This window comes from Salvelinus fontinalis, chromosome 9 (assembly GCF_029448725.1).
Source record: "Salvelinus fontinalis isolate EN_2023a chromosome 9, ASM2944872v1, whole genome shotgun sequence".
NCBI classification, from domain to species: Eukaryota; Metazoa; Chordata; class Actinopteri; order Salmoniformes; family Salmonidae; genus Salvelinus; species Salvelinus fontinalis.
Window position 1 is genome coordinate 18,796,565 of NC_074673.1, and position 16,610 is coordinate 18,813,174.

Genomic DNA, 16,610 nt, shown 5'->3' on the forward strand with positions numbered 1-16,610 from the left:
ATGTAACGCATTTCAGAAGACAATGTTAGGTTCCCTGGTGCGCAGTTCAATACTGACAAAAGAGCCGGCCTATCACTCCAAGCTCTCATTCGGTCTCAGATCAAGCTAGACACCCCATTCAACATTCTACTGCCTGTTGACATCTAGTGGAAGGCGTATGAAGTGCATACAGATCCATAAATATAAGCCAGTTGAATAGGTAGGCCCTGACACAGAGCCCCATTTTCAGAATTTTCACTTCCTATTTGGAAGTTTGCTGCCAAATGAGTTCTGTTTTACTCACAGATATAATTCAAACAGTTTTAGAAACTTCAGAGTGTTTTCTATCCAATAGTAATAATAATATGCATATTGTATGATCTAGAACAGAGTACGAGGCCATTTAATTTGGGCACAATTTTTTTCCCAAAGTGAAAACAGCGCCCCCTATTAAGAAGTTAAGCACTATGTTTGTCTATTGTCGTGACTTCGATGAAGATCAGATCAAATTTGATGACCAATTTAGACAGAAATCCAGGTAATTCCTAAGGGTTCACATACTTTGTCTTGCCACTGTAGAAGTACAGGTGTGAGCGGCAGATTTCCGATCCTAGGGGCAAGCCGGCAGCCGAGGTGAATGTTGGATGAATCCTTTCCTGCTTCAACTTGCTTTTCAGCCTGTTTGAGCTGTCAGAATGAAGAGGATAAGACTTGAGGTCCCCCCCGAGGAGTGTAAGACACATGAGGTAAAATACATCAACCCATATACAGTACACAACAAGCTAGCATGTTTGCCTTCTAGTGAGCTGGAATAGGCTCTATGACTGCCTTAATTGAGAAGGGAAGTTTAGGAGATCATGTCATGTTTTTCATTGAAGGAAGTGACAGGATGATGAAACATGGAATAACTGTTGCTACTGGTGTGTGTGTCAGGTGAGAGTAACAGACACACTAAGGTCTGGATTCATGTCACACACTCAACATGTCCCTGGATTCTCCTGCTCGGTCACCAACACATCCTGTAATCATGACACATCCTCCCTACAGCAGCACCTTCCTCCCAACCACCACATGTGGGCAGTGGAAGAACCCAAGAACTCATGTTGTTTCTAGTCCCCTTGGTCTGAATGACAGATTTCTTCACACGGAAATATCTGGATCATACTGTACTGTGTAGTCACACTGGAAAACAGTGGATGCTACACAACTGCCCAGCACACACACACACAACCATGTGTCAGCCATGTCTCTGATGCTGCAGAATGGAAACCTTTCTACCCTGGTCGTCTCTCTCTATCTTTCTCTCTCTCTGAGGTTCAGCTGCTGCTGTATGCCAAACTGTCTTCCCCATCTCCTCCTCAGTTTTTCTATTTCTTTATTTATTTTCTTTCCCATTATTTTCCCTCCCTGAGCCTTCTCTTTACCCTGGTGAACTAGAACATTGGCCAACTGAGCTGTAACAATTCATTGGTCTAAACAATACCAGGACACAGGTGTCAGAATGTGGAAGGTCATTCCATCCATAAGGCTGGAGAGGCTAACTCAAGCCCCAGAACCCCAGTGATTGATGCCCAGCGTGTAGCATCAGGGCAGGGATCCTCATCAGTCCAGAACCTGGTCTCCCAGAGCCCTAGTTGATGGGACACTGGTCATTTCTTATTGTTTTGGTTCCTATTCTCCCCAGGAGAGAAGCTTATACCTACAGTTAGTTCTGGGTAGAGTCTGAGGTTGTCGTGGGTGTTAGTTCTGGTTAGGTTATATTTACATTTGGTGTTTCTGATCCACTGGTTGACCTTTTCTTCTGACAGCAGGTCACACATTTTGCTGCTGGGATTGCACACTGCAGTATTTTGCCTAACATACAGGAGTTTGTCAATGTGATTTGTTTGAATTCTTTGGGGTTTGTGTAATTTGAGGGATATGTGTCTCTTATATGGTTGTACATTTGGCAGGTTAGAAAGTGCAGCTTGGTTTCCACCTCATTTTGTGGGCAGTGGGCACATATTCTGTCTACTCTTGAGAGCCAGGTCTGCCTATGGCGACCTCGCTCAATATCAACGCTATTATTCAGGTATTCTGCCACTGTGTACTCTCTGTTTAAGGCCAGATAGAATTCCAGTTTGTTCTGTTTTTTGGTTGATTCTTTCCAATGTGTCAAGTAGTTCTCTTTTTTTATATATATAATTTGGTTGGGTCTAAATTGTGTTGCTGTCCTGGGGTCTGTTTGTATTTGTGAAAAGAGCCCCATAACCAACTGGCTGAGGGGACTCTTCTCTAGGTTCATCTTGCAGTTTAGGGCTTTTTGATGGAAGGTTTGGGCATTACTTTCCTTTAGGTGGTCGTGGAATTTAACGTCACTTTTCTGGATTTTGATCATTAGTGAGTATAGTCCTAATTCTGCTCTGCATGCTTTATTTGGGGTTTTGTGTTGTACTCTGAATACTTTTGCAGAATTCTGCATGTAGAGTCTCAATTAGGTATTTGTCCCATTTTGTGAATTCTTGGTTGAGTGGACCCCAGACCTCACAGCTATAGAGGGCAATGGTTTCTATAACTGATTGGAGTATATTTCTTGACAGATCTTAATTGGGATGTCAAATGTTGTGTTCCTTTTGATGGCGTAGAAGGCCCTTCTTTCACTCATTCACTCACACAGACCACTAATGTCACACTATTTAGTGCACTACTTTGGACCAGTACCATTTCTCCCAACGAATTGTATCTTATTTGTAGCTCATTTAATTTGCTTGCTTACAGACATTTCAACATTTTGTTTGTACTGTTTCCCTCTCCTTGTTAGTTCATTTTCAGTTGTGTCTTTTCCTTATCAAGTGCTCAGCATCGAGAGCAAGCATGAGGTCACCATCCTCAGTGGACTCAACGAATTTGTGGTCAAGTTCTACGGCCCACAAGGAAGTAAGTAACCTTGAGCCAGAACGGCTCATAGGGCAGGAGTCTCCTGTTTCTGTAGCACGAGGCAGCTTGATGTACAAGTACACCCTCTGGACCGGATCTATCGCAGGGCAATACCCCATAATGCTGAGGGCCAACCAGAGATGCATCAGGTCCCATTTTTATAGTCTTCGGTATCCCGGGGCAGCAAGATAGTGGTTCAAGATAGTGGTTAGAGCATTGGGCCAGTAACCGAAAGGTTGCTGGATCGAATCCTGAGCTGACAAGGTACAAATCTGTCATTCTGCCCCTGAACAAGGCACTGTTCCCCTGTAGGCCGTCATTGTAAATAAGAATTTGTTCTTAACTGACTTGCCTAGTTAAATAAAGGTTAAATAAAATGAATGACTCAGCCAGGGATTGAACTCACAACCTTCAAATCTCAGGGTGGACACTAACCACGAGGCCACTAAGTTGGTAAGTAAGTGTTTTCATAAACATCCTCACTGGCTAATTGTGTCAATGCAAGATATGTGTGTTGATATCTGCTATGGTGTGGAGGCAATCTTCCTCCCAGTGTGTGAACATGTGGAGGTATGTGCACGTGTGTGTGTTTCTAATCAAATGTTGTTTTTTAGCACCGTATGAAGGAGGTGTATGGAAGGTTCGAGTAGACCTACCGGACAAATACCCCTTCAAGTCTCCATCTATAGGTACAGTGTGACAATGCATCGGTCACAACACTCTATGTAATATACAATTATAAACACAACTGGTGAAAGCATTATGGAAATGACAGTAACACCTTTTCAAGCCACAGGTTTTTTATGCAGACTGACTTATTGTTCTCCTCGCAGGATTCATGAATAAAATATTCCATCCCAATATTGATGAAGCGTAAGTTCTTATGATGATTATCGTTTTAGTAGTTAGCAATTAATCCATGTTGACGTATAGGCCTGGACAATCTTATCAATTATCCATGATGTTTGTTTGATGTTAGCCTATATCACAAAAAGATTCTCACAATTTTGATAATTTTATTCTTTCTCTCTCATCTCCCCTCTCCTTCAGGTCAGGTACGGTGTGTCTAGATGTCATCAACCAGACATGGACAGCCCTGTACGGTGAGTAACAGTTCCAAAATGTCTACTTGGATATATAATGGACATGGTACCACCTCAGTTTGACAATGTTTGAAACCTACTGAATGGTTTGTTCCATGACATGGGTACATACCTTTTCTCTCATCAAATCTGGACTGTTGGCTTTAAGGAGCAGCTGTGACAAGCTGATATAAGAGGGACAGACTGGAAAAACAGGTATAGAATGTCTGTATAAACTTAAGTAGCTCCCAACTGAACATGATTGTCAAAAACCTTGGTCGCCTGAAAGTCATCTGTTCTTTCCACCAATTGAAGGGTTGGAATTTTTAAATGTGCATCTTTCCTTATATAGACACACCGTATGTGTTTGAATAAAATCAACTATATGCATTTAGCTTGTCTAAGCACACTGTGTGACAAAATAAGACACAAATGACTCAAAAGGGAGCCAGAGATCAAGATAACCAGAAAAAATATAATAAGACTTAACCTGACACGACCATCCTCCTCCTACTGGCTTTCACAGATTCTTCCATTACTCTCCTGAAGTTGCTGGTAATAGGCTACACAAGGAGTCTGCAACCATTCTCATGTACAATGCCAATTTATCTCACCATTTCTATCGATATGTGTCAGTTTTGGTTTTCATATGCACATTTGTTTCATGTAATTTATAATAACATCTTCGCATTTCAAAAGGATTGTAATGTGGGTAATCAAAATTCTATCCATTCTTAAGGAAAATGATGCAAACCTAAAAAGTAACTTCTATTGCCATTGCCAACTATGTGGAAATAGCCTACATAAAGCCGACAAATATTGCAGCCTGCAGGTAGAAAATATTTGATGAAAATAAATATCCTAGAAATCACATTGGCTACGCATGGCCTATCTGCAATGAACTTGAAACATTGTATCAACTATGAACTTGTGCTAGCAAGCTTGAGTCATTCTATAAAACATTCTGGGCTCTCAGTTTCCCACTACAGTGAGTTCGGGACAGACACAGGTAGGCCTATTTTATGACTTTTCCACAGGATCAGAGCATGTAATTTACCACGCCGAGTGGTTATGGAAAGGGAGAGGGCTGGATTTGTTTTTCAAATATATTGAACTACTGTCATTTTCAATGGATGTAAAACAGACTTTGTTTGCTTGCTGTTTGAGGTGAAGAAAACATTACTTTGAGAAGCTCCACAGCTCAAGAGTGTGCAAAGCTTTCATCAAGGCAAATGGTGGCTACTTTGAAGAATTTCAAATATAAACTATATTTTGATATGTTCACTGTGGTTACTACATGGTTCCATATGTGTCATTTCATAGTTTTGATGTCTTCACTATTATTCTAGAAATAAAGAAAAAACCCTGAATGAGTAGGTGTCCAAACTTTTGAGTGGTACTGTATATGCTACTGCTCAACTCAAAAAAAAAAATAATAATCTTGGTCGACCAACAGCCTACCGACCAAACAATCAGCTAGTCGACTAATTGGGGTCAGCCCTAATTGCCAAAGAGAAGTTCCTATCATTAAAACCTGTAATAACTATTTACCTTTCTGCGGTAATGTGTACTCTGTTTCAACAATTATGAACACTGTCAGTGGGACATACCAGACGGGGAATAGTATGTTTTTTTTAAGCAGGGTCAATGGGTTTCAACATGATCGGAACAGAGCACCCTTTCTGGTTTGAGTTGTTGCCCGATTCACTGCTTCAGAGCAGCGGCGCCAAACAGAGATGGCAGCCTCGCTTCGCGTTCGTAGGAAACTATGCAGTATTGTTTTTTTGTTGTTATTTCTTACATTGTTACCCCAGGAAATCTTAGGGTTTATTACATACAGTCGGGAGGAACTATTGGATATAAGAGCAACGTCAACTCACCAGCATTACGACCAGGAATACGACTATCCCGAAGCAGATCCTCTGTTTGGTCCACCTCCCAGGACAATGGATCGGATCCCAGCCGGCGATCCAAAACAACGGCGCCGCAGACGGAGCGGTCTTCTGGTCAGGCTCCGTAGACGGGCACATCGCGCACCGCTCCCGAGCATACTACTTGTCTCTTGACAACAAGGTAGACAAAATCCAAGCAAGGGTTGCCTTCCATAGAGACATCAGAGACTGTAACGTTCTTTGTTTCACGGAAACATGGCTCACTCGAGACACGCTATCGGAGTCGGTGCAGCCACCTGATTTCTTCACGCATCGCGCCGACAGAAACAAGCATCTCTTTGGTAAGAAGAAGGGTGGGGGTGTATGCCTTGTGATCATAACAACATACAGGAACTCAAGTCCTTTTGTTCACCTGACCTAGAATTCCTTATAATCAAATGCCGACCGCATTATCTACCAAGAGAATTCTCTATGATCATAATCACAGTCATGTATATTCCCCCCAAGCAGACACATCAACGGCCTTGAAAGAACTTAATTTGACTATGTAAACTGGAAACCACATATCCTGAGGCTGCATTTATTGTAGCTGGGGATTTTAACAAGGCTAATCTGAAAACAAGGCTCCCTAAATTTTATCAGCATATCGATTGCGCGACCTGGGCTGGCAAAACCCTGGATCATTGTTATTCTAATTTCTGCGACGCATATAAAGCCCTCCCCCGTCCCCCTTTCAGAAAAGCTGACCACGACTCCATTTTGTTGCTCCCAGCCTATAGACAGACAGACAGTAAAACAGGAAGCACCCGTGCTCAGGTCTGTTCAACGCTGGTCCGACCAATCGGATTCCACGCTTCAAGATTGCTTCGATCACGTAGACTGGGATATGTTCCGCATATTGTCGAACAACAACATTGATGAATACGCTGATTAGGTGAGCGAGTTTATTAGCAAGTGCAACGGTGATGTTGTACCCACAGCCTCTATTAAAACCTTCCCCAACCAGAAACCGTGGATTGATGGCAGTATTCGTGCAAAACTGAAAGCGCGACCCACTGCTTTTAAATCAGGGCAAGGTGACGGAAACATGACCGAATACAGTGTAGCTATTCCCTCCAAGGCAATCAAACAAGCTAAGCGTCAGTAGAGAGACAATTCAACTGCTCAGACACGAGAGGTATGTGGCAGGGCCTACAGTCAATCACAGACTACAACAGGAAAACCAGCCCTGTTGCGGACCACGATGTCTTGCTCCCAGACAAATTAAACAACTTCTTTGCTCGCTTTGAGGACAATAGTGCCACTGACACGACCCGCTACCAAAACCTGTGGGCTCTCCTTCACTCCAAACTCAAGACCCTGAGTCTCGACCCCGCCCTGTGCAACTGGGTCCTGGACTTCCTGACGGGCCGCCCCCAGGTGGTGAGGGTAGGTAACAACATCTCCACCCCACTGATCCCCAACACTGGGGCCCCACAAGGGTGTGTTCTCAGCCCTACTGTACTCCATGTTCACCCATGACTGCGTGGCCATGCACGCCTCCAACTCAATCATCAAGTTTGCAGACGACACTACAGTTGTAGGCTTGATTACCAACAACGATGAGACAGCCTACAGGGAGGAGGTGAGGGCCCTCGGAGTGTGGTGTCAGGAAAATAACCTCACACTCAATGTCAACAAAACAAAGGAGATGATCGTGGACTTCAGGAAACAGCAGAGGGAGCACCCCCTTATCCACATCGACGGGACAGTAGTGGAGAAGGTGGGAAGTTAAGTTCCTCGGTGTACACATCACAGACAAACTGAAATGGTCCACCCACACAGACAGCGTGGTGAAGAAGGTGCAGCAGTGCCTCTCCAACCTCAGGAGGCTGAAGAAATTTGGCTTGTCAATCAAAAACACTCAAACTTTTACATATGCACAATCGAGAGCTTCCTGTCGGGCTGTATCACCGCCTGGTATGGCAACTGCTCCGCCCACAACCGCAAGGCTCTCGAGAGGGTAGTGAGGTCTGCACAACACATCACCGGTGGCAAACTACCTGCCCTCCATGACACCTACACCACCCGATGTCACAGGAAGGCCAAAAAGATCAAGCACAACAACCACCCGAGCCACTGCCTGTTTACCCCGCTATCATCCAGAAGGCGAGGTCAGTACAGGTGCATCAAAGCAGGGACCGAGAGACTGAGAAACAGCTTCTATCTCAAGGCCATCAGACTGTTAAACAGCCATCACTAACATTGAGGGGCTGCTGCCAACATACTGACTCAACTCCAGCCACTTTAATCATGGAAGAATTGATGGAATAAATGTATCACTAGCCACTTTAAACAATGCCACTTTATATAATGTTTACATACCCTACATTACTCATCTCATATGTATATACTGTACTCTATACCATCTACTGCATCTTGCCTATGCCGTTGGGCCATCACTCATTCATATATTTTTATGTACATATTCTTATTCATTCCTTTACACTTGTGTGTATAAGGTAGTTGTTGTGAAATTGTTAGGTTAGATTACTTGTTAGATATTACTGCATAGTCGGAACTAGAAGCACAAGCATTTCGCTACACTCGCATTAACATCTGCTAACCATGTGTATGTCACATAAAATGGCATTGTTTTGATTTAGATAGGTTGTTGTATTGTAGGTGATAACAGAAAAGAGACCTCTAGTGGTCGTTTATTATCATGACAGAACTGGATATGAAATGCGAAACTGCAAGGCCAACTAACCTCCAATGAAATACTTGGGATGGGGTGTTTTTTTATTGTAGTTCCTGTGTGACCGCTAGTGGAGCGGTAATGAGTCATGACCGCAGTCAAATTCCATGTGACCGTTTATTCACGGTAACAAGGCTTCTCCAAAACCTGTGCTCTGATGCCTCTGATGGTCATTAGTGGCCTACCAGACTTGCTAACTGCCAGTCGATAATGGCCTGGTACTCAGCGCTGTATTGTCCCTGTCATCAATGCAAATGCATCCAAAATCAAACACAGAGCCCATGACCTCACTTTGCGCAACATTTCTATAGGCTATGCAATTGCTTGAGAAAACAGATTTCTATAGGCTAGGCCTACTATATTTATTTCTCAACTTTGCTAATATTAAGCACATTGCTTCTCTTTACAACAGGAGTATAGTCTACCTGGCTGGTAAGAAAATGAACTGCGGGAAAAGCGTCCTCCATTCGCTATTTAAGTGCATACGGATGACATGCATTTCCCCCCCCCCTTCCCCTGTTCCAACAGGTGCATGATAACAGGCCATTCTAAATCAAAACTAATTTCATATATTAAGTATTATATGTAAAGACAAGATTAAATTGAGAATAGTCTGATGGGTGACAATATTATCACTTGTGAATGATGCCCTAAAATATGCTGTCTTAAGGCAAGAAACAGCGCATGCCTTTTTTTTGCAACTTTTCAAATCCTAGTCGCACTAATCATGTAGTCTAGTCCATAGGTTTATATGTTTTGGTAAGGTTTGTGTCACAACTACAGTACCAGTCAAGAGTTTTGACATACCTACTCATTCAAGGGTTTTTCTTTATTTTTGCTATTTTATACATTGGAGGAAATAGTGAAGACATCAAAACTATTAAGTAACACATATGGAATCATGCAGTAACCAAATAAGTGTTATTTTACATATATTTTAGGTTCTTCAAAGTAGACACCCTTTGCCTTGATGAGTTTTGCACACTCTTGACATTCTCTCAACCAGCTTCACCTGGAATGCTTTTCCAACAGTCTTGAAGGAGTTCGTTCCCACACATGCTGAGCACTTCTTGGCTGCTTTTACTTTACCACTCTGTGGTCCAACTCATCCCAAACCATCTCAATTGGGTTGAGGTTGGGTGATTGTGGAGGCCAGGTCATCTGATGCAGCACTCTCCTTCTTGGCCATATAGCCCTTACACAGCCTGGAGGTGTGTTGGGTCATTGTCATTGATAGTCCCACTAAGCGCAAACCAGATGGGATGGCGTATCGCTGCAGAATGCTGTGGTAGCCATGCTAGTTAAGTGTGCCATGAATTCTAAATAAATCACTGACAGTGTAACCAGCAAAGCACCCGCACACCATCACTCCTCCATGCTTCACGGTGGGAACCACACATGCGGAGATCATCTGTTCACCTACTCTGCGTCTCACAAAGACACGGCATTTGAAACCAAAAATCTCAAATTTGGACTCATCAGAACAAAGGGCAGATTTCCACCGGTCTAATGTCTATTGCTCGTGTATTTTGGCCCAAGCAAGTCTCTTCCTATTATTGGTGTCCTTTAGTAGTGGTTTCTTTGCAGCAATTTGACCATGAAGACCTGATTCACGCAGTCTCCTCTGAACAGTTGATGTTGATGTGTCTGTTACTTGAACTCTGAAGCATTTATTTGGGCTACAATTTCTGAGGCTGGTAACTCGAATGAACTTATCCTCTGCAGCAGAGGTAACTCTGGGTCTTCCTTTCCTGTGGCAGTCCTCATGAGAGCCAGTTTCATCATAGCGCTTGATGGTTTTTGCGACTGCACTTGAAGAAACTTCTTGAAATTTTCCGGATTGACTGACCTTCGTGTCTTATGGTAATGGACTGTCGATTCTCTTTGCCTATTTGAACGGGTCTTGCCATAATATGGACTTCGTCTTTTACCAAATAGGGCTATCTTCTGTATACCACCCCTACCTTGTCACAACACAACTGATTGTCTCAAATTTATTAAGAAGGAAATAAATTCCACAAATTAACTTATAACAAGGCACACCTGTTAATTGAAATGCATTCCAGGGACTACCTCATGAAGCTGGTTGAGAGAATGCCAAGAGTGTGCAAAGCTGTCATCAAGGCAAAGGGTGGCTACTTAGAAGAATCTCAAATATAAAATATATTTTGATTTGTTTAACACTTTTTTTTTTTTTGGTTACTACATGATTCCATTTGTGTTATTTCATAGTTTTGATGTCTTTACTATTATTCTACAATTGAGAAAATAGTAAAAATAAAGAAATGCTGTAATGACTAGGTGTGTCAACTTTTGACTCGTACAGTAAATTGGCTAAATAACTCAAGTAGCCTATAGACTAGGCCTCGGACCCCTGGAACACGGTTGGAGAGCACATAGCCTACATACAGCCTAGTGAAACATGTTCTTATAAGCCCAGTCATTGCACAATCATGTGTGAAAACAGTTTTAACCGGACATTATTTAAAAGAGGATCCCATCTTAAAATTAAGCACATTACAACCAGTGTAGCCTACCTGGCATACATAGGCTGCATGTAAGTTTCAAGTTTGGGGATGCTAGTCATCATTTCGGCTAGTAATGTAAATCACTGTTTGCAAAAAAAGACAGTTCAATGCATGGCTGAGTGCATATAGTGTAGAGCAGGCTACAGGCTATATCAGACGTGTTTTCTTTCTTTGCATGGGAAAAATGTTGCTTTTTTATAAACACATTTCATGCAATTCTACTACACTTTATATGACTGGTGACATTATCAGAATCTTTTTTTTAATAAGACAAATTACATGGTAGCCTACTCTGCTGACACTGACAAACCGATCAATAAAAATGACGTACATATAATAGGCGTACACAAATAGAATATGATGTTCATCTTAACTGGAGGAGGAAATGATTGTCCCCCTTCTCCCCAATTTCATGGTATCCAATTGTTAGTTAGTAGGTACTATCTTGTCTCATTGCTACAACTCCCGTACGGGCTCGGGAGAGACGAAGGTCGAAAGCCATGCGTCCTCCGAAACACAACCCAACCAAGCCGCACTGCTTCTTAACACAGCGCGCCTCCAACCCGGAAACCAGCCACACGAATGTGTCGGAGGAAACACCGTGCACCTGGCGACCTTGGTTTGCGTGCACTGCGCCCGGCCCGCCACAGGAGTCGCTGGTGCGCGATGAGACAAGGATATCCCTACCGGCCAAACCCTCGCCGGCTGCGACAGAGACTGGGCGCGAAACCAGAGTCTCTGGTGGCACCGCTAGCACTGCAATGCAGTGCCCTAGACCAAATAGTGAATATGCGCAGTGCACACTCACTCATTGGGATGCTGTCCGCTGGTGGCAATTAGATAGGCTATACCTTTGTTCACTCAATTAAGGTGAGCATTTTGATAACTATACGACAGATTAGTCTTTTCAATGTCTTCTCTTTACAGCAATAATACTTTTCTTTCCAAACTGTTTTCCCGTGATTGTATTTTGTGATATGTCTGGCTTGGGCTCTCTACTTTTCACAGACAGTCACAACTCAACAATCTGCCCAAATTGCGCATGTCTTTCCTTCCAACTGTAGGGAAAGTGATTTAAAACAATCCACAAATAAAAAATTCTTCCACAGATTCAGTATATTAGTAGGCTATATGTAAAGACCAGATTAAATTAAGAATAGTCTGATAGGGGAGAATATTATCAAGTGCTTGTCAAATTGTGAATGAGAGACTGATGAAATGTGTACAACAGGGCAGAGCTCATGCCTTTCATGCAACTTTTTCGCATCATGCAGCCTTGGAATGTATAAAAATCTAAACATATAGCCTAACTTTTGTATCACAGCTAAAGTTGCATAAATAACTCTAAATTAAGCATAATAGAGGAGGATCTGTTTCTTTTAACGGCTCAACACAGAATAGCCCGCATGTGCGCACTCCATCAGCAATCGTTTGGAGGAAAATATCCTTTCTATTTTATTCAGCAGTTGAATTCTTCATACTATAAAATAATGCCATGGAATTCTAAGCAAATCTTGTCTGCTAAATGAACTAGTGTAGCCCACAGCCATACGACATAGCCAGATCAGGGCCTAACGTAAGGACATCTCAATGTTCTGTTATACTGAAATAGGCTGCATTTTCTTCATATCATGTTTCTTTAGACCGGTCTAAAATAATTAATGTGTTTATTGTAATGGTATAGGCTATATTACATGGATGTTTTAGACTTTAAAATGTAGATGTTCCTAAGGTCCGCATCAGTGGCTTGTAGGCTATGCATGGAAGCCAGGAGATGCTAAATGTGTTTAAGTTAATTAACGGTAAATTACCGTGAGACCATTAGTTATTTGCATGACAATCACCGACTGCCACAGCCCTAGTACAGCTCATTGAGTGTTTGCCTTGAGTAGGGTGCACATTATCATCTCTCTAACTCCATAATGTAAAACTCTGGTCATTCCTCCTCCCCTTGCAGACCTGACCAACATCTTTGAGGCGTTCCTGCCCCAGCTGCTGGCCTACCCCAACCCCATCGATCCTCTCAACGGAGACGCTGCTGCCATGTACCTGCACCGGCCAGAGGACTACAAACACAAGATCAAAGGTGAGAGACACACACACACACACCAGATTTCCCGTCTGACTCCCTCTCTCTTTTCCTTCTCTCTGTTCCAGAGTATCTCCAGAAGTATGCGACAGAGGAGGCTCTAAAGGAGCAGGAGGAGGGAGGCGACTCCTCATCTGAGAGTTCCATGTCAGACTTCTCCGAGGATGAGGCTCAGGACATGGAGTTGTAGTGAAGGGGAGACAAACCCCCACTCCCCTCACACACACAGACTATAATTTCCTAAAGAGCAGAAAGACTATTATATACATATAAACATGGCCATTTTTTTATTACTAAACAAGGATTTTTATGGATTATATGTATGAGAAGCGGCGGTGTGAAATGTTAAAATGTCACCCTCGTCTAGATATTCTTTATAACTCAGTCATAGTCCCCTTCCACCACCACCTCCACCACCACCACAACCACATTATTACCCCCTCTTACCCAGAAAGGAGTGCAGCATTCCCAGGATCCTAAATTCCCTCTGCTGTGGTCTGGGTCGTATTCTCATTGACCGTTGACCCACTATCCGCGGGGTAGGCAGAAAGCGGTCTTTTCAGGGATACAATATTTAACATAACTTCCGTTTCCCCTTAAAAATGGATGTGGGGACTCAGCTCAGGCGCCTGCTACATTAGGTTACCTTTGACCCAACCCTGATAGAACTGATGGGGTGAGACCAGAGAGCCGTGCACCATGGGAAGACAAGTGTCAGACTGTCATTGTAATGACGGAGACAGGGATGGAATGCTTATACTCAGTAACCCGGCCACCCCCCATTCTAATTTGATTTTTAATTCTCAGAATTGTTCTATATTTGATTTAGTGTGTGAATCACTGTTTTCACAGGCACAGCTTTTTGCCCTCCCCTTGCTCTGAGAAGCTCTCTGGCTCTAGTCCACGGCCCACTGTTTCTTGAGTCATTAGCACAATAAGGAATCGCACTTTGAGATCCAATTTCACTTGTTGACTTTCTACATTTTGGGGGTTGGAAGCTACCATCAGGAACACCACATGATCACTCCTTCCCAAGGATCAGTTAGTGCGTTTCATCCAGACCTATCCAATATGGCTGCCATTGTCAGGCCTCACCCCAGAGGACAGTATATCCTATCCAACCACCACACCCTGTTTGTCATAGAAACTGTTCTGTAAACAAGCCTTTTAGCCTGTAGTCAGGAGCACCAGCCCACCAACCAAGAGACACCTTACCACACCAGAGTTGAAGGTGGACTGAACATCCTTTCTTTTTTCTCCTCTCTGTCCAGTGACTCCTTCAGAGGCTTGCTACTTGTTGTTTTCACAAAGGGAGGGTAGGGGGGTCTCTGTGTCTGAGAGAGAACCAATCTTATGTTTTCAGACCCAACTGACCCAAATGGAAGTGAACCAGACTACTAGAGCCATAGTAGTTTGTCGTCCTCGGTGACAACCCTAACACACAACATAAAACAACACACTGTTGTCGCCCTGGAGGAGAGAACCACAGAGACTAACTACTGTCATACCAGGAGCTGTCTGTCACTAAAGAAACTCACACAATCATGCACCAGTCACTCCTTTAGCCCTCCTCTTCCTCCTATTTATCCTCTTCCTCCTCTCCGTTTTAGGAAAGTGTTTGTGATTCTCCAAGCATCCTTTGGTACCTTGTGACATGATACAGAAGTGAAGTTGTGTAGGGCATTAAGTTTATATGCTGTAGAAAGAGAAACACCTTGTGTGATGGATGGGTTTCTATCTAGATGTCAGCAGTGTCCAGCGTATCCACACTGAGGGCCAGTATATGGCCAGGTTTCATTCCTTCCAAGCACTGTTTGGACCTCGGTCTTCATAGAAGACTATTATTAGTTGAATCAGGTGTGTTAGTGCTTGGTTGAAACAGAAGCCTGGAGCCATACGACTGGTCCTCTGTAGATAAGACTGGACAGTCCTGATCTAGGGGTTGGGTTGGGTAGTTGTGTGGGGCAGGGCTGGGTTGGAAGGCTACCTTGGGACTTGTGGATGGAATAGGGAGTGACATGGGGTGGGGTGGGGAAGGAACTAACCAGGTCCTTGTTGACCTTTGCCTGTTGCTTATGTTCAACTATAATATGTGTAGCTTAGGGCTTGTTAGTGTGCCGGGTGGTGAGTCGTATTATTATCTATATCAAGCTAGTTTCAAAGCTTATCATCCTGTAAAGGTGAACAGATAAATACATTTTGTTTTAATTTGAGTTGACTTGTTTATTTCTCCTGGTTTGAATCTGATCCTCCAAAGACATGTTGCAACCCTGTCTCTTCTCCCTTATGAAAATACCCCCCTCTGTCTGTATTCTCAGTTCAGTGTGCAGGTGGATTCATCTAGCCTGCGTGTCTGGCTGTTTCTGCTGTAGCCAACTCCTTTTGTTGTTATGTAAATTTGGTCTAAAGCAGAAATGCACTGTCTGATACTCAGGCTAGATGAGTACACCTACATACTCAGACTGGCTAGCAGACAGTGTTTTTGGTTTTCAGCCTGTGTGATCACTAACTCCGAGCACATTGGGAGTGCTCCAGGATTCTTCTCTCACTATTGTGATCATTGAGAGGCTGCTCATCAACCTACACAGGGTGTCCCATTCCTGCCACAGTAAACTGTGCCCAACCCTATCCCAATGTGCCCAATTCTATATCCTATCATCTGTGTGCTTAGTTCTATAATATCCTATAGGTCACATTCTGATTGTTTCAGATAGACAATCATGACCAATTTCTATTCCACACGAGAGGATCTTGTCCATTCTGTACATGAAAGATCTATGATTTATAAACATTGTGCATCAGTTCAATATGCTAAACTTAGTGATGTAAGTGAAAGGTATAGGTCCTAGACTCAATGAGCTAGTTTAATGACGGGGACTCTTTGCTCAAAGCAGATGTCAGAACACGTGATAACAGACATAAGCCTGTTACAGAAGTGTACTGGCCACCTGTCTTGGGTCAGATAAGAGATGTATCATCCGTATTTCTTTAAGAAAACCAATCTTTCATTGGGGACATCCTAGTCGTAAACATTAGAATTGAATCACAATTGATTTAATCCCTTTGTTTTTCTTCACAAAATGCAACAACTAAAATGTATAATGTTGACAGTAATACTTACCGTATTAGGGTTCAGGATTGAAGTTAGATGTACAGATAACATACCGAACCCCCACCTCATCTCTACATTCTGATGCTATTGGTCTAATTTGTATTCTGCCTCCATTAAACTAACAGGAGTCAATGAAACAGAAATGAAATTTATTTGAAATAATATTGCATTGAAAAACATACTGTCTGTACTGACAAGGGGAACTACCTTAGTGTTGAGATGGTTGGCGTTAGAATTTTCATACATTATGATTGTAGGTTTAGCATTACTCTCTC

The 16,610-nt window shown here is 42.9% G+C and overlaps 1 protein-coding gene across 2 annotated transcripts in view; it reads left to right on the forward strand.

Annotated features, from left to right (window-relative positions):
- Positions 1 to 15,436, forward strand: part of LOC129862209 (ubiquitin-conjugating enzyme E2 H-like) — a 33,107-nt gene extending 17,671 nt beyond the window's left edge. The window contains exons 2-7 of one of the 2 annotated variants that reach the window (XM_055933634.1): positions 2,819 to 2,895; positions 3,510 to 3,584; positions 3,729 to 3,768; positions 3,946 to 3,998; positions 13,092 to 13,220; positions 13,292 to 15,436. In XM_055933634.1, the coding sequence (XP_055789609.1) occupies positions 2,819 to 2,895; positions 3,510 to 3,584; positions 3,729 to 3,768; positions 3,946 to 3,998; positions 13,092 to 13,220; positions 13,292 to 13,413 (496 nt within the window). In that variant the 3' untranslated portion in view covers positions 13,414 to 15,436. Of the gene's footprint in view, positions 1 to 2,818; positions 3,349 to 3,509; positions 3,585 to 3,728; positions 3,769 to 3,945; positions 3,999 to 13,091; positions 13,221 to 13,291 lie in introns of both variants that reach the window. The other variant, XM_055933635.1, reaches the window with a different exon arrangement.
- Positions 15,437 to 16,610: the final 1,174 nt, after the last annotated feature.